At 40.8% G+C, this 21,338-nt stretch overlaps 1 protein-coding gene across 1 annotated transcript in view; it reads left to right on the forward strand.

Moving 5' to 3' along the window:
- The window catches only part of THADA (THADA armadillo repeat containing), a 312,573-nt gene that overhangs the window by 153,838 nt on the left and 137,397 nt on the right, over positions 1-21,338 (forward strand). The window contains exon 29 of the mRNA XM_060169844.1: positions 11,883-12,051. Within this exon, the coding sequence (XP_060025827.1) occupies positions 11,883-12,051 (169 nt within the window). The remainder of the gene's footprint in view (positions 1-11,882; positions 12,052-21,338) is intronic.

Consider the following 21,338-nt stretch of genomic DNA (forward strand, 5'->3'; position numbering starts at 1 on the left):
TCCACCAGCAGAGGATGAGAGTCCCAGTGGTTCCGTATGCTAGTCAACACTTGGTGTGCTTGGTCTTTTTAATTGTAGTCTTCCTAGTGGGTATGTAGCAGTATATCGCCGTGGTTTCAATTTGAACGTCCCTAATGACTAAGGAGATTGAGCATCTTTACATGTGTTTCTTTGCCATCCATATATCTTCTTTGCTGAAGTCTTGGTTCAAAGTTTGACCCAATTTTTTGTTGGGTTATTTGTTTTCTTCTTATTCAGAATATATTCTGGACACAAGTCAAAAGACTGTTCTTTTAGGCATAAGTTCATTTATTTCCCTGGCATGTAGAACCACAAAAACAAAATTAAGTTGCAGTAAGAAAAGCGTAATTATACTTAAGGAAGTACTTTTTGACTGTGACACGAATGTGGGCACTGGGGCAACCAAAGGAGGATGTAAAACTTTCCCTGAAGGCAGTGGTCTGTTTGGATGCTGTAGGGATGCTGATGTATGGCTTAATCTACCTAATTGCAGTCTTCATTTGAGATAAGAATCTTCCCTGGGGTGGGTCTGTTACTAATATCTCAGTATTCTTTGCTCTTTTGTGCTATTTGTTCAGGCCAAAAAAGTGCAATTTCTTGGAATTTTTCAAAACTTTCCATGTACTTCATGGGTTTAAAAAATTTATTCTTTCTGATTTTAGCTTGAAGTGTTGCTGTGAAACCTGAGGAGGGTCATTCAGGAGTATTAATTAACTTTAGCAAAAATAAATTGCAATGTTTGGAGAGTAATCAAATTAAAAGAGATGCTCAAATTTCTCTCATCTAGCAGTAGCACAAATCACTGTTTTAGCTGATGGTACTGGGAAGATTCATTCAACTCTCTGTAGAGGCAAAATAATTAACTGGATTCTAGAGAAGAGGTTCTACCTGATTAAAGGAGTTGGGGCTGTTTTAGCCCACGGAAGGGAAGAGTAAGGGGTGATTTAATGACAGGATTCCATTATAGTCAGTGAAGGGTTTTCCTGTGTATAGAAAACACTGGTCATTTGTTCTCCAACTCTGGAGAGGCTCAAACTAGAGAAAATTGGCTCCCGACTATAGAAAGATTGAGTGTGGTTTGTATTAAACGTAAAAGTTCTATTATCAGCATCAGTATTGTTATGAGATTAAGCAATGGAGCAAGTCAAGAGAGGTCATAAAGATATTTTAAAATAAAAATATAGCTATCTGCCTGAAATGTTTAAATGTCCATTGAATTATAGGATTTTGTTTTTGAAGAGGACTTTCAAGATCATTTATTCTAATCTCCTTTTACAGATGAGGATGTGAAAGGATATTATGTAATTTGCCTATGGCCACATTTAGATACTAATATTTTAATTTGAGGATGTTTTAAAAGTAGTCTGGCTAAAGAGGCATCAAAGGGACTGTGTAGGAGTTTCTGCTTAGCAGTAGGTTTCCCTCCACCAAAATACTCACTTAAAGCTGATAACGATGTGTATTATTTTTTCCTAAGCCCATGAAGATCCTGCCAGTGTGCTGACCTGTGTCTGTTGTCTTTAAAAATGTTAAAGATTCTTATTCTTGGACATTTTGAACTTGTCTCTAGATAAATACTATACTTCAAAAGACTGTAGATGATTTGACCCGAGGTGGTCAATATTGTTAGAGGACAGCAGAGGACACTGCCACAGCCCTTGGCGAGCCTGTCCCAGTCTAATACGGGGTTCCTCAGAAACCTTTGGCTGCTGGCTGAGCTACAAAGACTACAATTTCGTGGACGACTATTTCCTGGTGACTAATTTGCCTTCCTTAAAGATAGTGCATTATAAAGCTTTTGGTTTTATTTTATTAAGCACTAGTTGGAGCAGTAGGAAATACATTTAGGCCACCAGTTCATTGTGTATGGGATCTGCAAAAATGAATTCTAACCATTGGGATTAATGGGATAAATTGTACCTCCATTACCACAACAGAAAGAAATAGGCACAGTGCACTTTATTTGATTGTGGGTACATTTTATTTGGTAACTCATCATTCTATACATGTTCCCACTAGACCATCTAGAGCAAAAACTGACATATGTGTATATAGTTTTATATACTTATTTCAGAGGGTTTATGTGAGTACTGAAAGTGAGATAAAATATCTGAAAGTACCTAGCACATTGCCCGACATCTGGCAGACACTCAGTAAATGTTCCCACCTTCCTTTCCCTTTCCCCTCCTTGAGTTTTAGCATGAGTATTGGAATCTCTCAGAAATGTAAGATTCTTGTCAAAAGGGAAGTTCCTAAAATTGTTCACATTTGAAAGTGTTTATTTAAAAATGTTAAGCACTCACTTGACTCACAGGATGCTTAGATTTTGCAAGATTTTAATATCTTTTCAGAAAGAGTCACCTGAAAAGTCAAGTTCTGTTATTCCAGGAAAGATGTACTTAGCACCTATGCTTTGTCCACCCAGTATTGGGCTAGGTTTAGGGTGCTTTGAATGCCAGAATGAGAAATTTGCATTTACTGTGGTGATAAAGAGTTGTCGCAGGTTCTGGAACATTTGAAAGCTAAAGAACAAACAGAAGAAAAAAAAAAACTCTTAAAAACGGGACCAAAGTTATTCCTTTTCAAACCTTCCCCCTAAATATACATAGCTTAAAAAGAAGAGAGTAAATTTTCTCCATACCTTTGTGTAGTTTCTTAAATTGACCACCCAGTCCTGGGTTTATGAACTGAAACCCACTCACTGTGAATATGGAACCGCATGCCCTAAAGGTTAATGGGGTGCGTTTCAACTGTATGAAGTCACTTAGAGAACTTGGCCTTTGAGCAGTGACCTTCACCACAAGGAGACTCAGCACGCTCAGGACCGTTTTCTCCAACCCACCCACTACCTGCAAGGAAAGGAGAAGACATGCGGAGGCCAAGGTGTTACGATCAACCCCCTTAAAGACTCAGTGGCTGTCTGTGTGTGTTCGTCTCTTGGTCTTTAGTGGAGCAGGGGCAGAAACAACGGGAGGGTTTTGCTATTGAGAGGAATGTGCAGCTCTTTCCCTCGGTCTGCACAAGTTGCAGCCCTCAGCTCCTGCCCTGCACACAGCTTATCCCAGCTTGAGAGCCCTGAGGGCAGATCCAGAACGCTTTTCCAGCTGTCTGTGAGGAGGCCAGTAGTATGTGGCTTGTTGATCCAAGGTCAGAGAGGAAAACCCACAGATGGACCGGGAGGGAAGATCATGCCAAAATTTCAAACTAAGTCTAGTGGTTATTTTCATTATGTGGGAGAGTTTTATACCGTTTATGTTAGATTTTTTTTTCCACTTTATATTACTCCATTTTATTTTGGGTAAAGACTGAAAGTAATGATTCCCTTTTAATCTCTAGGGCCTCCAACATCTTTGTATTTATGTTGCTGTAAAGTCTTTTCCATGTTTTTCCGAGTCAGGGAAGAATCATTGTTAAGGTATAACTTCATTTCAGTGCTCCAGAGGAAAAAAACCTTCTTTCCAGCTGTCTGGACAATTTGGTTGGAATCTGAAAAATTCAGTTTCAAATTGTATCTGTTATTGTCTAGTCACAAAATAATGAAAGCATGAAATGAAATTTCAGATGAAATATAATTTTCATACTCTTATGTTTTTTTCAAAACTCTATGATTTGATATCAGCAAGTAACCAGGGATTAGCATTCAGAAAGCATCCTTTCATTTATTTAAAACACATTTGTAATTCTAAATAATTAAAGAGCATTATTCAAAGTAAGCACCACACTGGATACCTTCCCCCCTGTCCCTGTAGGAAAATTCCCTAGCTTTATTTCCTAACACCTAAAGGAATGGTATGAATGCAACTAGCCATTGCCGTTGCATCCAAGACCCTGTGTCCTTGCCACATATGTGGCTGAGTGCTGTGCCCAGTTCTTACAGGGACAAGTGGAGGGATGTCAAAGTGATGGAGGCCAATTCCCAACTCCTGGCAGCTGCCATTTTCACCCTTTTGGGATTAACAGCCTGTGGCTAGTCGACCTGGGGAAAACCTTGGTAACTTGGAGGCAGAATGGAGGTGACCTTAAAAGGATGCACCTTCTACAGCTTAGACTTTGGTTGGGATGTCCCAGGGGGTTACACATTGCCGTTCTCATATATTCTGTTTTGGCTTATTAATTATTTTCAGCATTTCTTCATAAAAATATTTTTAAAGGTCTTAACATATTGATTAGAGTTAATTTGTAAAGAGCAATTACAGCTTTGAGCTGCCAGTAGATATTTAAACTAAACACGCTACCTGCAGATACATATGTATATTTTTGCTGTGAAGGCTGGAAATGTGCGATTTTTAGCTTAGCTACTGTCTACTGCTCTTATTTCTTCTTCACTATCCAAACCAAGGATTCTTTTTTAAATCAAACTTCAAAAGTCCTGAACCCATTACCCTTCCAAGAAATATATTTGAATAAAGAAATCCATGAGCTGTGCAGAGGGCAAGATTACAGTAAATGCAACTTCTAAGTGCTAGCGGTTTGAGTTGCAGGAAAAGGAACAAGTAGTTCAGGTGGTGGTAGGTCCTTTGATGAACTGAAAATCGGTAGAGGAAGGACAAGTAGAGAATCTGGCAACCGTGGCCTCACTGAACTCACCTGAGAATGTGTAAGAACGGCTTAAGGAATAACACTCATAACAAAAACATACTTCATAGTGACAGGACACGCTGAACTGTTTTTTCAAATTCACTGGTACAGCCTTATTTTTTTAGTGGTTTCTTTCTTTTATGCATAAACATGTACCACACGTGTACATGTTTCTGAAGGCAAGATTGAAACCAGGAACCACACACGATAAAAAGGAAAAAGAAACCTTTGGTGAAACGGCATTAGAAACAGCATTAGAATTGACAGAAAGTAAAATCTGGGCCCTGGACCTGAGGAATAAAGTCAGCGGGCCTCACATAAACAAGTCAGTTGGCCCCAAACTCAATCTTCCTTCTCTCCTTTCCAGCTCCTTTGGTGGGGAGGGGGAGGGGCAGGCCTTTGTGAGCACTGAAGCCTGTTGGATACAGCAAGGCTCTGTGTCCTCAACCAGTTGTTGAGATGGAGAACCCTAGAGAGTGTGTACGTGTAGATCATGCTTTTCAGTTTGAAAGTTATTCCATCTACTAGGTTCAATAATAGCTACCATTTATTGGTCATTAACTTATAGGCATTGTGTTTTATATGCATTATCTCATTTAAGCTTCACAACAGCCTATGAGGTAGTTGCTTTTCCCTGTTTTACAGATGATAAAAACTTAGAAGGTTCACTGACCTGTCCAAGGTCACCCACTAGTAAGCTTTAGGACTTGGACTTAAACTTAGGTTTGCTGGATTCCAGAACAGGTTCTTAACTCCTGTCTTTTGTGCTATATTATTCAGAACTATAAAGACCCTGTTTCTGTTCTCAAGATCATTTTGGTCTAATAGAAAACAAACTTATGGTTACCAAAGGGGAAAGGGGGTCTCAGAGGGATAAATTAGGAGTTTGGAATTAGCAGATACAAACTACTATATATAAAATAGATAAACAACAAGGTCCTACTGTATAGCACAGGGAATTATATTCAATATCCTGTAATAAACTTAATGGAAAAGAATATGAAAAAGAGGGGATATATGTATATGTGTAGCTGATTCATTTTGCTGTACAGTAGAAACTAACACAACATTGTAAATCAACTATACTTCAGTAAAAAAAAAAAATATTTTTTTAAAAGATTGTTTTGATCTGGCCAACATGATACCTGAGGGCTCCTGTGGGGAATGCAAATGGGATGTGACCCCCAACCCTGACAGCTGTAAGCATGCCATTGCGGTGACAGGGCACGGGAGAGAAAAGGATTGACTCTGACCAGAGGAAATGCAGTAAGATTTTTTAAAAGAAGTGATACCTGAGCAGAATTCAGAGGATGAAGAAGAGTTCCCCAAGTGTACAAGGGTGAAAAGGCCATTCATTCCAACAGGTGTGAACTGCAGTGTGCAAAGGCACTAAGGATGAAGCAATAGTTGGCTTGACAAAACATATATAGAAAGTTTTTTATATATGTATATATAGTATAACCTGTAGCCTCAGCCTACTCCTTCCTACCTAGCCTTCAGAGATGTCCTGCAAGGTAGGGTTGTCTCAGCTTTTAAGATTGTCAGTAGATGACTATTCCCCAAGAGCAGCTGGCCAGTGCTGCATGAGAAACAGACCATAATGGCAGGCATTCTTGAGTAAATTGAGTGAGGGACTTGGAGGTAGGTGAGACATAGCTTCTTCAAACTCAGCTCAGCTCCTAAGATGCCTGGGGGAACATTCATCATGTCAATGAAGGAGAGTGGAAGGGGACATTGGCTGGGTCCTGAAATCATTCTGAGACTTTGCTGAAGACTCTCACTCTGGTTCTCATAGAATGGGGGCCTCACTCCAGGCCACTGGGCTCTACAGATTCCCCTCGGTTCAAAACTACCTCTCCCGCATTGCCTAATAATGTTCTCTCAGCCATTCTGCCTTGTTGTGAGGATTAAATGATGTAATACGTGCAAAGCTTTTAACACTAGGTCTGGCCCTCTGTAGATGCTTAGTAAATGGTAGTTACTATCAGCATCATCTTTATTGTTCTGCTTCATGTTTTACCAATTAGGGACTGGTTGGTTCCATAAATCATTCATACCTCAATGTGATGATTAGGTTGAACAGGTTACTTTAGAAATATTTGGCGTTTTCAAGGCTGAGGATTTTGAGGCAACTGCATTGTAAAGTCTTAGACTAAATTTTGCAGGTGGACAAACCCTAATCAGAATACAGGATCTGCCACTTGCTAATTTTATGACCTAAAGTATATTGGGAAACCTCACTTTCCTCATCTTAAAATAGGGATGCTGGAGACCTTATAATGAGGATTTAGTGAAGTAAATAAAATAGTGTGTCTGAAGTACATAGCCAGCCCTGGGACACAGTAGTCATTTAATAAACTTCAATTCCCTTGCTTTTGACTGCATGCCCTGGGGGGGCACTGTGGGTTCATGGACGGAAAGACACAGGGGAGGGCACCTCTTTCTTGCCAAACTCAAATGTTCCTTCTGCCTGACCCCACTTAGTCACAACTGGACCATGATCTCCCAGACCACCCACCCTCTTCTCTGGGTGTCCCACCTCAGTTTTTCTACAACAGCCTACATTTACTTCTCATGTTCCTGAAAAGCATTGGCTGATTGGCCTGTGTTTCCCACTAGACTCTAGATTCCCTGTGGCCTGGGCAGTGACATTTCTCTCAGGTTCCTAACTCAGTGTATGCTTTTGCTAGGCACTCAGTGGGTGTCTCTGTGCCTAACCTACAGGTATGAGTGATGTCCAGCCACTTACCTGTGAAATCTTTCACTGGAACAGATTCTGAGGGTAAATATGAGAGAGAACCACCTGGAAAAAAAGCTTAGCCACCACGCTGTGAAAGATGATCTCAGAAGAGGGGTCTTTCCCTGCTCAGAATACTATATTCTAAAATTTCCAGGGTCTGTCAGGATTCCTGAAGTCCAAAGGTGTATATCACCGTCACTTGAAGGTCCTTTATCTCCTCCAGAAAGTGATTCCAACTCTCCCTCCTGTTCCCTTTTCTGTGCCCTGCACACCCTTGTATGTCTCCATGGGTACTATGGCCTTGTGATCATGAGGTTGTCTGGCTGGCTGCCACTCTAAACTGATGGTTCCCTGTGACAGCATCCTGCTCTGCATTGCCACATCTCTAAAGCAGAGTGCTTACCTGCCCGTCACACTGTGTGCAAAGGAGCAACTGGAGATTCTTGACTGGGTCTGGAAACACAGCCCCGGGGGTTTGAATGTGCATCATGAACCTCCTAAAATTGCGTGGGAAATTATATGTGCATGTTCATAAATCTGCTGCTCTTGTGAGAGAGTCCGTGGTTTATGTTAGATTCTGAAATGTTTTCACGATCCTACAAATGTTAAAAAAAAAAAACCCCACTAATTTAGAGATTTTTCCACATACTTGTAAATTCAAGCTTATGTTTTCATTAGCTGGGAGATATTTTTATGCTCCCCTGATATCCAGGTGTGAGCTACAGCTTGGAATAGCTTGTGAGCTCCACGCGGAGCCATGGATGGTAGTTCTGGCCTGAACACTGCTGCTTACACATCGTGGAGGGTCCACTTAGCCTTTCTGAACTGCATTTTACTTTTCATCTGTTCACTGACGTTTATAATGCCCTCACGTCCTACAGGAATGCTGTATAGTCAAGAGATAACAGATGTGCAGGTATTTTATAAACTGCCAAGGGCTGTACAATGTAGGATGCAAGTATTAACTGTTACACATGTGTCATTTTTCATGTTACACAGTGCCAAAAACACAGTAGGCAGTTGATAAATATATGATTAAAACTACGTGGAAAGGGTTTATTGGAGTGAGAGGGCTACAGGTTTAAGGACACCAATGTCTTTATGTCTTGCAGATCCTGTGAACGATCTAGTATTTAGGCCTAGAGCACAGCTAGGGATACAGAGGAAATGCTTTTCAAACTATGGTAAAAGAAGAAATGACCTTTGAGATTCCAAATCCGTTTGCTTTATTTTCCAGAGGAAATTGACACTTAAAAGAGTAGAAGCTGCCCCCACTTCTTTCAGGAGGGCCCCAGCGTCCTCCTCATCACTTTATAATGGAGGCCAAAAAAACCCCAATCCTCCTTGCCATCATATTATCAATTTATTGTCTTTTCTTTTTTAAATGGTACAGCATTCAAACCATAGTCTTAATTCTCTCATTGGGGCCACAGAGAGGCCTGCCATTCCTAGACTATGCTGATCCTGTACTAACACAGGCATAATGCGTTATGAAAACTTTGTATTTCCAAAGTACCTTCCTTCTTGGAATGTTCTTATAGACACCACCTCACTGGGGATAGATTATTGCCATCACTGTGACCTCCACAGATCCACAGAGGTTACTGCAACTTGTCCAAGTCACAAACCTTGGTGTCCAAAGCAGGATGAAAATCTAGGCGCTCTGATTATCTGTCCTTTTAATCACCAGATCTGTGTCCCTGAAGAACATCTCTGCTTGATTTTGGTAACTTTGCAGAATTAAACTAGAAGACTCTATCTTTGGGAAAGAGAGATTTTAGCTTCAAATATATTACACTTAGGGCTGAAAAGACTGTTTATATCCCCTCACACTACAGGCCACATACACCTGGAGAAAAGGTAAATCTCATGAGACCCTCTCCCTGTCCCCAAAGACTGACAAAACAGTAACCTGGAAATGGTTTTTTTTTTTTTGCTTGATAGGTGTGTGTGTGTGTGTGTGTGTGTGTGTGTGTGTGTTGACTAGACTCTATCCTTCCATTTAAACAATTTGCAATAAGAGAGGAGTTTGAAATTACATTTAGTCATTGCTTTAGAACGAATGGTACTTAATTAAATATTACTTTAAAAATAGGCTTCTTCTCTTTTTCTGTAATTGCATTACTTTTTTGAGGGGAGGTTTTGTTTTGCTTTTTAAACTGATTGTGTGCATTTGGAAAGTACCCTAGTACAGGGTATCTGAAAGCAGAAAATTCTGGCACTTTTCCCACTTTCCATTCTTTCTCCAGTATAGATGCCAGATTCCTTTGGGAGATCATCATTTGCAAAAGGTCAGGAGCAAAAGGAGGGGTATTCTTTAGTATACAGTTGCTGCTAATTAGAAACTGAACATCTGTAACCATGTCAGAATTATTTGTATTTGAAAAGAAACATTTATACACAAAAGCCTTTTCGGTAACATAAAACACACTATAACACAAAGTATGTATGTCAAAGGGGTGGGGAACAGACAGCTCAGGAAGCTTCCGACAAATGACTGTGCTGAGTGAGGTCATTTGCTAATTAAATCTCAAAGCTTTTTCAGAGTATTTTCTTTTCTCCATCAAGTGAATGTTTCTCACTCCCCAGCCCCCCCAGCCCCCATGGGCCAAAGCAAACGTTTGACTGCATTTGCCAGCTACAGATCAAACATTTAATCATTTTAAAGGAAAGATAAGTGAGAAAATGGGTGAGTTGGCAAAACCCAGTCAAAAACCACTGGGAAATCTCTAGCTACCTACTGTAGCCATAGCCTTCAGTGTCTTCTCATAACATGTTGTAAGGAGAGTTCTTCTCCATCCTGAAAGTGTGTGCTGATTGCCCCACCTCAGACCTACTGTCTTAGGGTAAAAAACGACACAATGTTTTGACTTACCCTGTACCTCTTTCTTCTATCTCCCTATTTCCTCCTACCTGCCCTTCTCCCCATGGTGAAATTCTGCTTGCATCGTTACATTTGTACAGAAATTATATCTGTACTTTATTGTTATATTAATATAAATGTCAGTGATAACTCTGAGGTGTTAGAAACATTTCAGTCATAGGGCTTTGCCTCTACATGCTAAGCCTAAATGGCCACATGGGCCTAACGGCCCAGATCTTACCGTAATTTTTTCTTGGACTATTGATTAATTTTGGGAAAAAACAAGAGGCCATCTCTTTCCCCTGCAGAGTCTGCTATCTTCTCATCTTCCCCATTCTTGTCTTGTCATCTAAGACATTTATATAAGTTTTTTTTTTTTTTTTTTTTTGTGGTACGCGGGCCTCTCACTGCTGTGGCCTCTCCCGCTGCGGAGCACAGGCTCCGGACGCACAGGCTCAGTGGCCATGGCTCACGGGCCCAGCCGCTCCACGGCATGTGGGATTCTCCCGGACCAGGGCACGAACCCATGTCCCCTGCATCGGCAGGCAGACTCTCAACCACTGCGCCACCAGGGAAGCCCAGTTGAGTTATTTTTTTAATAGGATGCAAGATCATCAAGTCTTGAGAGTTCTAGTCAAGAACTTAGTTAAGCTAGGACTTAACCATATTGGGCTCTCCTTTCAAATAAGACTATATCTGTGAAGGCTCTCAAGCGTACAGTTTCAACAAAATGGTTGTGGACTCTCAGGTTCTAAGTGTTTACAAAAAAGTCAAGAGGCCCTTAGATGACCTGCCTTTCCAATGACCTTTGTAGAATCACAAAATACCAATTGTCCATGACTTTCACTTAAGAACTGGCTTCTATCCAAGCTCTGTGGGTGTGAGTCAGCCCAAGAGGCAAGGATTTGGTGACTCGAGGGTCCATCTCTTGTTCTCATGACAGTTGAGTTCAGAGGGTGTACTCGGCCATTTATGGCACTCCCCAGTCTGGCCTGACTCACTTCTCAGCCTTCAGTTCCACTGCTATTCATGAGCCTCTGTTTCAACCAGACGCAATTAACTATACCTCGAGCATTTCTACCCTTGCTTTATACAGCTGTCCCTGATTGAGACAACTGCCTGGTTTCTTTCGGCATACTTGAATCACACTTGCTTTCCTGACTTCCGTCCTTCTCAATACTACAACCCACAGCCCACAACCCACAGTTTCATCCTCCTATAACCATCATGTCAAGATCATTTGCCTATCATTTTTCCAGTACCGCTTTCAGTTATCTTTTCAGATGTACTCCTTATCTTGCCAACCAGCATATAGGCTCCTCAGAGACAACAGTGACTATCTTATTTCTTATGGCACTCATCATGGTGCTTTTGTTCATTCTGAGTGCCCAATAAATAGTTGTTTGTTGAGGAGCAACTACCTGTTTATTGTCTTACTCCCAATTCCTATCTGCATTTATTCCTATGATGGAATCATAGATGTTAATGATGTTTATGAGAAAAGCAAAGTTGCCTGTATAATTAATGACAAAAAAAACAATCATTTGGAATAGGAAGCAACTCCTCCCGCCACCCCAGCCCTTGGATGTCCCAGCCAGAGCTAGATAGAACATCAGCATATACAAAGACATGGGTGTGGAAATGAGTATTGAATGGTCTTGTGTTTTTATCTTTTCCCAGATGTGGTTGCTCACCTGTCTACCGCTCCCGTGAAATGGCAGCTCGTGCCTTGGTCCCATTTGTTATGATGGACGAAATCCCTGATACCATCCGAACTCTGTTGGCCAAACTCCCCGACTGCACTGACCAGTGTTTCCGGCAAAATCATATTCATGGGACACTTCTCCAGGTAAGTATAGTCACTCTTTCTGACTTCTGTCAAACACAGACATTGTTAGCAGGTGAAGATTTGTTATACAAGCTTTTCACTTTATCCGTAGAACTTTTTTCTACTGCTGAAAGAACAAGTGTTCCCTAGGTGTGCTTTTTGCATCATAAACATGAATGTGGTGTCACACTGTGATTCAGTCAGGTCATCTTTTGCATTAAAACCTAGGTTTTCTGTAGCATGCTTTTCCATTTAGCCTTCTTCTCTGAACCAGGTGGAGTTGTGTCTTTTCCATCAAGTATGCCTGTAGAACATTCTAGGCCACTCCATGTTCAGGGTGAAGTTGTGAGCATTCCTTGATACACATCAGGGAGCTTAACACCACAGTACATGAAATATCAAGCCCTACTTTCCTATTTTCTCTGTGCTATCAGTACGGAAGAGACTTTTCTTTTGAATCAATATACAAATTGATTTATTGCTTTTAACTTTTCTTCTAGAAAAGACTCAAGTATAACAAATGATTAAGAAATACACTTCTTATTGAAACTGTCCTTTTTGACCCCAGCTATAAACTTGGTGCTGGTGAGAAGGTCTGCTGTTCATGTGGCTGCTCTAGTCACTCACAGTGGGGCAGGGCTGGGGTGGGATTTAAATATCAGGTCATGTTTCTCATTTATGAGCAGATTAGAGAGATGGCCTTGAGATCCAAATATATGTCCTAAGCTTGAAGTCCACACTGCTGACATCAAAGGCAGTGTGTAGAGTGGTTAAGGCCCGTGATTTTGGATCCAGACTAGTCTAGGTGTCAGTTTCAGATTCATCACTCACTACCTGTGCGTCTGTGTCTTCATTTTTGAATAAGGATAATACTAGTGTATACCTCTTAGGGATTTTGTGAAGACTAAATGAATTAATGCATACAAAGTGCTTAGAATAGTACTTGGTACATAGCAAGATATATAGATAGTTATTATTGTTATTATTAGTTTTCATAAGTCTGTGCTATAATGAAAACTGATATTTTTGTAACTAATTCCATCTAGGTGAGAATGTAAGATAGACCTATTTTTTGCCTTCCTTCCTTGGTTGTTTTATATATTTAACAAGTATTTGTTGAATGGTTCCTATATACTACTGTGTCACAATCAAAATAGTGACCAAGTCAGTTCTTGCGTTGAAGGAGTCGAGGACAAAAAAAAAGGCCAGAAAATGGGCAATTACAATGTAGTGTGCCAAGTGCTAGGGGAGCATAGCAGGGTCACCTGACTGGTCCTGGAGCAGTCAGGGAGAGCTTCCCAGAGAAAGTGACATCTAAGAAGAGAGCAGAAGTTAGCCAAGGGAAGGGAGAGAAAGAGTTCCACCTGCAGAGGGAACAGCATATAGAAAGGCTCAGACTGGGTGTAAGTCAGCCCATCTGGAAACTGCAGGGTTGGGTGGGACTAAAGTTCGAGGGTGGCAGGTCTCAAACTGGTCTCAGGACCTCTTTACCCTCTTAAAGGTTTTTGAGGATCCCAAGTGGCTTTTGTCTATCAATATTTAATTAGAAACTAAAACAGAAAATAAAACACAAGAACTCACAAGCACACATTCCATTAGTCATTAGAGAGGTGACATCATCACACACCTTGTAGCCTCTGGCAAACTCCACTGTATACTTGTGAGAGACCGAGAATAAAAGAGGAAAGTAATGTCTAGTATCATTTTGAAAATAGTTTAATCTTGCAGATCTCCTGAAAAGATTGTGCAACTCCCAAGGGTCCCAGACCAGATGCTCTGGTCTCCGTTACATGCATTATGGATCATTGGTGGTTTCTTTAATACAAACTCTTAAGCACTCATCTCCCTTGGTTCTCACTATATCCCTGTGATGAAGAGAGGGGCTGGGGTTGTTATCTTAGTTATAAAGATGGGACCCTGAGGCCCATACAATTGTGTCAGACTCCACTGTTTCTTTGAAGGGAAAGGGCCTGCAGTAATGAGTAATGCAGAACAGGCTTTTCAGAGATTCATAGGGGATGCAGCTGAGTTAGAAGGAAGGCTCGGATTGTCGGGCGGCATCAGCCATCAGATTTTCTTTATTGAAGATCCACTCTTGGCCAAACTTAGAAGTAGTGAGGTTGGAATTGTTTCTTTGGCTCTTTCACCAATTGTACAAATGGGCCTCCCAGACTCATTCCCCGTACGCACCACTAAAAGGTCTGGCTTGTGTTTCACCAGTCTGCCCAGCAACAAAATACGGTCTTTTGCTCCCAGGGCTGCCTTTGATATTCTCAAAGTTACTTCTTCTGCTACATAATATGTGAAACACTGTGGGAAGGTAAAAACCCTCTAACTCTGGGGTGGTTGTGACTATTCCTCTTGTTCCTGAGTGTTGGGGAGATGAAGGGCTTGTTGGAAAAAACAACAACCATATGGGTGTTGGGTGCTGGGTATTGTGTTTGTGTTTGTCAAACAGATTCCTGTCTTTACCAAGATTGGCTTATACCCTGGTTGAAAAAAGGAAGTCAAAGGCCTGTGGAAATCTTTTTGTCATGTCTATTCGGGTGTCTCATCTGTGTTGTAATAGTTCTGTTTCACCCTGTTGTTCTTTGTGGGGAAAGCTTAAGGGGTTAAGACAGGGAGGGCTCTTTTTCTCTTTTCCTTCTGTAGCTTATAGATTCCTTTTCCGCATAAAGCTACCTTTGAAATCAGTAAAAGACCTGCACCTGGAAGAGAGATGTTAGGGGTTGAAAGGAATAGTAATCTCCATGGGACTTTCAGAGCCAGCTAAGTAAATAGAAAGTTGTTATTTTTTTCAGAAGCAGGAAATCATTTTGTAATCAGAAAACAAATTCTTTCACAGAACATTTTCTTGAATTATACATTTTGACTTCTTTGAAAAATGTTTACATAAATATATCAAACCTTGGAGTATTTCTGTAGTACTATACATACTATACCTTGAAAACGAGAAATGTGCTGATCTCTGAATTTTCGGGGACTATGGAAGAAAGACTCAAATTATAGGACATGCAAAAAAGGAAAGAACATGTGGGATTTGTTTCTTAATCATTTTAAAAACCAGAGGCTCATAATTGCCATGTTGAAATGGATGGAAGTAATGCACATCAGAAAAGGTGAGATTATCCTGCAGGTTCACGAGAGCCAGCGGTAAATGACATTAAATCTCAGTAAAGGCTAGATAAGAGACATGGACGGTACCTCATTTGGGAGCAGTACTGGCAGGGCTTCCCTGTCTTTTAAGTAGAATTAAACGTCTGTTTTTGTTGCCAAAATTCTTCATGTTGGGGACTTGATGTTATTACAAGGTTACTTATCACTCCCAAGAAATCGAGTTAGAGTTCAAAAATCTTGTACTGAGGAAGAGTTTGGCCAACAATCATGAGGAAAGATTTATTTTGATTCTTGGGTACTTAACTCATCTTTTGGTGTTTCCTAAGAAAATATATACCATTTGAAGTGAAAGTTTGAATTCTGAGTTTTTTCATTTCCTGCCCAATTTGGTTATTTTTCCTATTGTACAGACGTATAAAAGCTGATCCCTGCTCTTTCTTTAATTAAGCCCTTTTATTTGGGTAAGATGAAGTGGGCAGTTGAGGAAAGTTAGCTGCTATTAAAGCAGAAAAAGCACTTTTTCATTTATCTGTACATTCTAGACAAAGGTATTCTTTTTTTCTTCAGTTAATCCAAATAATCACCACAGTTCTACACATCCCTTTCCTGGTATTAAATTTTCTCCATTTTTTACCCACAGAATCTGTTGAACACTTTGTTTAATTCTTTTATTCCGGCCCCCCAAATTTGGAGCCTTGATTTCTGCACTTTGAGAATTCTGGGTTAAAAAGATTCCACTTAAAAAAAAAAAAGATTCCACTTTTCTGGCTGTGGAGTGGAGTAGCATTGCTGCATCCGTCCTTGGGTTGACGTGAAATATTAGCCAGGGATGGGCTTCAGATAGCCTAGGCCCACGCACTTAGAAAGTTTGCCATGAGATAATTAAAATGAACATTTTGAGCACCTTTTGTATTCCACATGAATTGCACATGCGATTTCATTAATCCTCCCAGCAACCCAGCAAGATAGGCATTATTCTCTCTCTCTCTCTCTCTTTCTCTCTTTCACACACACACACACACACACACACACACACACACACACACACACACACACACACACACACACACACACACACCACATTCTTTCTGTGTTTCTGATGAGGAAATTGAGGTGAGCCTGGCAGAGTGACTTGAGTAAAGTCACAGAGGTAGTCAGGGGTAGAGAGAAGACATTAAAGCCTGCACTCCTTTTCTCTTTAGAACGTGCTGCCTCCCTAATAGTTTATGTGAATAACAACTTTTTATGCCTAGGGAAACTAAATCAAGAATCCATCTTTGTTTTTATTTTTATTTATTTATTTATTTTTTGCAGTACACGGGCCTCTCACTGTTGTGGCCTCTCCCGTTGCAGAGCACAGGCTCCGGACACGCAAGCCCAGTGGCCATGGCTCACGGGCCCAGCCGCTCCGCGGCATGTGGGATCTTCCCGGCCCGGGGCACGAACACGCGTCCCCTGCATAGGCAGGCGGACTCTCAACCACTGCGCCACCAGGGAAGGCCCATCTTTGTTTTTAATCCCTTGTCACTCAGTCTCCTTAAATCTAATTTGATATGATACTACAACATTGGAAACAAAGAAGTTCATCCATATTATAAAGAGGGACAGAGGAAGCCGGTGAAACCCTGCAAAGCTACAACTGGTAAAAGACCTTTAAAAGTACTTATTGTAGGGCTTCCCTGGTGGCGCTAGTGGTTGAGAGTCCGCCTGCCGATGCAGGGGACATGGGTTCGTACCCCAGTCCGGGAGGATCCCATATGCCGCGGAGCAGCTGGGCCCATGAGCCATGGCCGCTGAGCCTGTGCATCCGGAGCCTGTGCTCTGCAACGGGAGAGGCCAAAGCAGTGAGAGGCCCACGTACCGCAAAAAAAAAAGTACTAATTGTACCTTCCCTCCCTCTGCTTGTCTCTTTCTCATCTTTTCTCTTTGGTCTCCCATTTAATACTCCTAACCTGGAAATATGGAATCCTCTCTGGGGAGCTAGGTCATAACCAAGTTCACAGTTGCCACACCTTCTGTCATCCTTAAGGGTGTGACAAAACCTATCAAACATGGGCAACCATAGGAATCTTAGGTCCTAGGCCTGGGAGCTGCTGGGACCATGAAAAAGTGGTCAAGATTGAATTCAGTTCACACTGTGGAATACCTACCCTGTTCTAGGCTCAGTGAAAACATGAGTTTGCCTTTAAGACTTTTACCTCCCAGTATGGGGGAGCTGTGGGTTAGAAGCCAAGTGAGCCGCTTAAACCCTTGGGGACCAGGGAGCATATGAATAACAGAAAGGAAGACAAGGCAAAAGATGAACGCATCAGTCATAAACGGAGACTGAAGCTAAGGCCCTTTCTGCTTTAGTCTGTAACATCCTGATATGCTCTGTGTTAGGGCTTGAGTTAGGGTCTTTATGAGGATGGGTATAGGGGTGCTGGGCTGGGAGGGACAGCATGAGGACAAACATAGAGGTAGATCTTGGTATTAACTTTGTGGAAAAGAAAAGCAGAACACCAGGAAAGAAATAAAGATAGGCCAGTTTGGCCAGCTAGTTGTCTGAAGGAATCACTGTTCAGGAAACAGGACTAAGACCAACCACCCTTTACTGTCTGCTGTAGAGAGAAGCAGTGGAAACAAATAGAAAATGAGTGAAGGAGGGAGCCTTAAGTATAAATTCTATTGGAGTTTTCTAAATAAGGAAAAGAATGTTTTCAGAAAAAATATTTTTTACTAATATTGTTGCACCAAAACCTGTAAGTATAATTTAAAAGAATGATCAATTCCATCTTTTTAAACTGTGACCATATAAAACAGGACCTTATGCTTGAAGAATTTTAGTATCTTTTTCATATTTCTTAAAAGTATAGAATTGTGAAACAAAGTAAAAATTTGCTCAAGCTGTCCAGAAATGGAACATTCCTTGACAGATTCCATTTGGCGACCTAAGCTTGGCCTATCTCTGTTGTTTATTTTCTATACAGAAAATACAATTTCAGAATGGAAAATAAAAAACAAAAGCATGAAATTATGCTGATGTTGTAAATTGTAAATGGATGGCTGGTCAGTGTGCTTTTTTTCTGGAATGAGTCATAAAGGAAGGCTCACTCTTGTCACTAGTGGCCAGATTTACTGGTTCTTTCTGAGGACTGTGTTCCTGTTAAAGGAGAGAAATCTAAATTGTTAGAAGGGTCCCCAGTCCAAGAAGGGCTAAGGCAGAGTTTCTCCAATGGCATGGCTGTAGATGTGTCAAGTATTTATTGAATCCTTCAGCTCTCAGGGAGTCTGAGTGGGGCCTTAAGGGGCTGGAGGCTCCAGGCAATCACCTGCAGCATCTCTTTATCCCAGAGTGCCAAAGGAGGATTATATTCTGTGTGTTCCTTGACATGAAAAGGATTGGGAAGCACTGGGCCCTTAAATAAAAAAATAAAGAGAAAAGTAGACCTTGTTAAATCTTACCTTTTGGCAATATATTTCTATCTGGCAATATATTTCTATCTGGATATAAGCCCAGAAAAGTCATTTTTAATTAAAGTGCTTCTCTTGAAGATGAATTAATCCCTTCCTTATAAATATCGAAAGGCTTTTATTTGGTGTGTGTTACTTAGGGAGCTTGCGCTGGGTGTGGGAGACAGCTTTTAGCTGCCAGGTTCAGAGCATTGACTGTAGTGCACTTTCACCATCACCCACCAGTGTCCTACTGCTGTTTTGTGAGGCTCTGAACTCATAATATTGGCCAGGGGTGTGTAGAGTTCAGAGATTTGTCAGTTGGATGTATCCCCAGGCTTTTGTTACTATTTGGAATTAGAGTAGGGGAAGTAATGGTATAAAAGAATATATGTATAGGGATTTCCCTGGTGGCATAGTGGCTGGGAGCCCGCCTGCCAATGCAGGGGACACGGGTTCGATCCCTGGCCCGGGAAGATCCCACATGGCGCTGAGCACCTAAGCCCACACACCACAACTACTGAGCCTGCGCTCTAGAGCCTGCAAGCCACGACTACTGAAGCCCGCACACCCTAGAGCCTGAGCTCCACCACAAGAGAAGCCACCACAATGAGAAGCCCGCGCACCGCAGCAAAGAGTAGCCCCCGCTCGCGGCAACTAGAGAAAGCCCGTGAGCAGCAACAAAGACCCAACACAGCTGAAAATAAAATAAATAAATTATGACTCTGGCATATAGTAAGTGTTCAGTGCACGTTAGTTGCTGTTGTTACTGCTTGGTGTTGCTGCTGCTGCCACCATCACCACCACCCTCATAGGGGTTTATGATCCAAAAACGTGAGGACCACTGATGCAGATGGTGAGTGAAGGATTTTGAGCTACAGAAAGCTGTGCTTTAGAAAAATTAATTTGTGTGTTGAAATAGTAATGTAAGAATCTCTCCTGATACGTGAGTGTGTGTGTAAGAGAGAAATAAGTTGATTTTCGGCAGTTTTTACTTTATGTGTTAGCATGCTGCACAAAGACGTTCCTCTGATCAGTGTTCTCTACCTTCCAGTAGGTCATATTGAAGATTATAAGAACTGAGATTAGTTCTGATTTTTAAGGGTTGAGTTCCTGCCTATCAGGTTGTTATTCCTTGCACCTGTTTTGTTTTGAATTACACCCCCTCCCCCATACCCCATCAGAAACCCGATGAATCAGGAAAGAAACACTGTCACACTGTCCCAAACAAAGGAGTCCTTTACCATTCGAAGGGGAAAATTTGAAGTTCATAAAGTGAAAGGGAAATACAGGATCCTCCTACATAGATTAATCTAGCACTTTTCCGAGTTCACTTTTCATCTTGGAAAACACTTTCCATCCCCTCCCAGCCTTATTGTTTGAGACTTTTTATGACAGAAGATAATTCTGAATGTTCTTAAAAATACAACAGAACAAAACATTGTGCTGTGGGCACACTAGCAAGCTTCTGTAGTTTCCCAGAATTCCTATAAAATATCTGATGGTGTGTGGTCCCATCATGTGATGCCATTCGTTTGATGGGCCTCCATCCCATGAAAACAGTATTATTTGTCGTTTGTTTTTGGCTCTGCCAATCTAATAGGCAAAAGGAACACCTCACTGTTTCCTTGAGGGAAGCATTTTTGAGCTTGCAGAGCACATGTACTTGTTGCATAGCCCTGGGTTTCATTTAGAGCACCATGTGTATTTCAGTTACTAAAGACTCAGTTGGCTGTTCAAAAGCACTGTGGTTGCGAATAGCCAGACAATATGACAGCCACCTTAGAGGCCTGAAGGAAAATCAGTCCCGGGCCTAAAGGAAATAAATAAAAGCCTTTCTATTTTAAACCATGTTATTGTTCATGACATTCTTATATTTCTCTGTACAGTTGACTCTTGAACAACTGCAGGGTTGGGGTGCCGACAGCTGTGCAGTGGGAAATCCACACATAACTTTTGACTTGCCACCACTTAACTACTTAATAGCCTGCTGTTGACTGGAAGCCTTAATGATAACATGGACAGTCAAGTAGCACATATTTTATAGATGTATTATATACTTTATTCTTGAGTAATCTAGAAAAAAGAAAAAATTATTAAGAAATCATAAGGAAGAGAAAATGCATTTACAATTACTGTACTGTATTTATCAACACCATTAAGTTTAATCTGTTTACAAATGAATCTTCTGTCAGTACCTACATCAATATTGTCTTCTATGATACGAAACACTGTAGATTTTATATATATTACTAACACTAGACATTAAAAATGAAAAGACAGTGTGAAAAAGAAATATTTATTTACAGGTATAATGATTCGTGCATTGATAACAAAGAAGCAGCAATATGATTGCTTTATGGTAGCCTAGCCTATACACTATGAATGAATTGTTATAAAAACTTTATGACCTACAGTATTAAAGACATATTCATAATACAGTATCAGAAACATTGTTACATTTTTAAAAACTACTTACCTGTGATAATAGGCTGATACTCAGTTTCTCCAATTACTGGAGAGAAAGGTATACCATAGTATGATAATGTAATTCTTTGAAAGCAAAGTTATAAAACGGTAAGAAAACTAACACACTATTAATTTAATATTAAATGTCACTCACCTTATGCCTATGTAAGGATAGGCAATCCACTTCAGTACAAGTCTTACACACCATGTTCTACATGTATGTTGTTGTATATTTATTGAAAAAAATCTGCATACAGGTGGGCCCACACAGTTCCAACCCATGTTGTTCA

The sequence above is a fragment of the Lagenorhynchus albirostris genome, chromosome 13, assembly GCF_949774975.1.
Source record: "Lagenorhynchus albirostris chromosome 13, mLagAlb1.1, whole genome shotgun sequence".
In the NCBI taxonomy this organism is placed as follows: Eukaryota; Metazoa; Chordata; class Mammalia; order Artiodactyla; family Delphinidae; genus Lagenorhynchus; species Lagenorhynchus albirostris.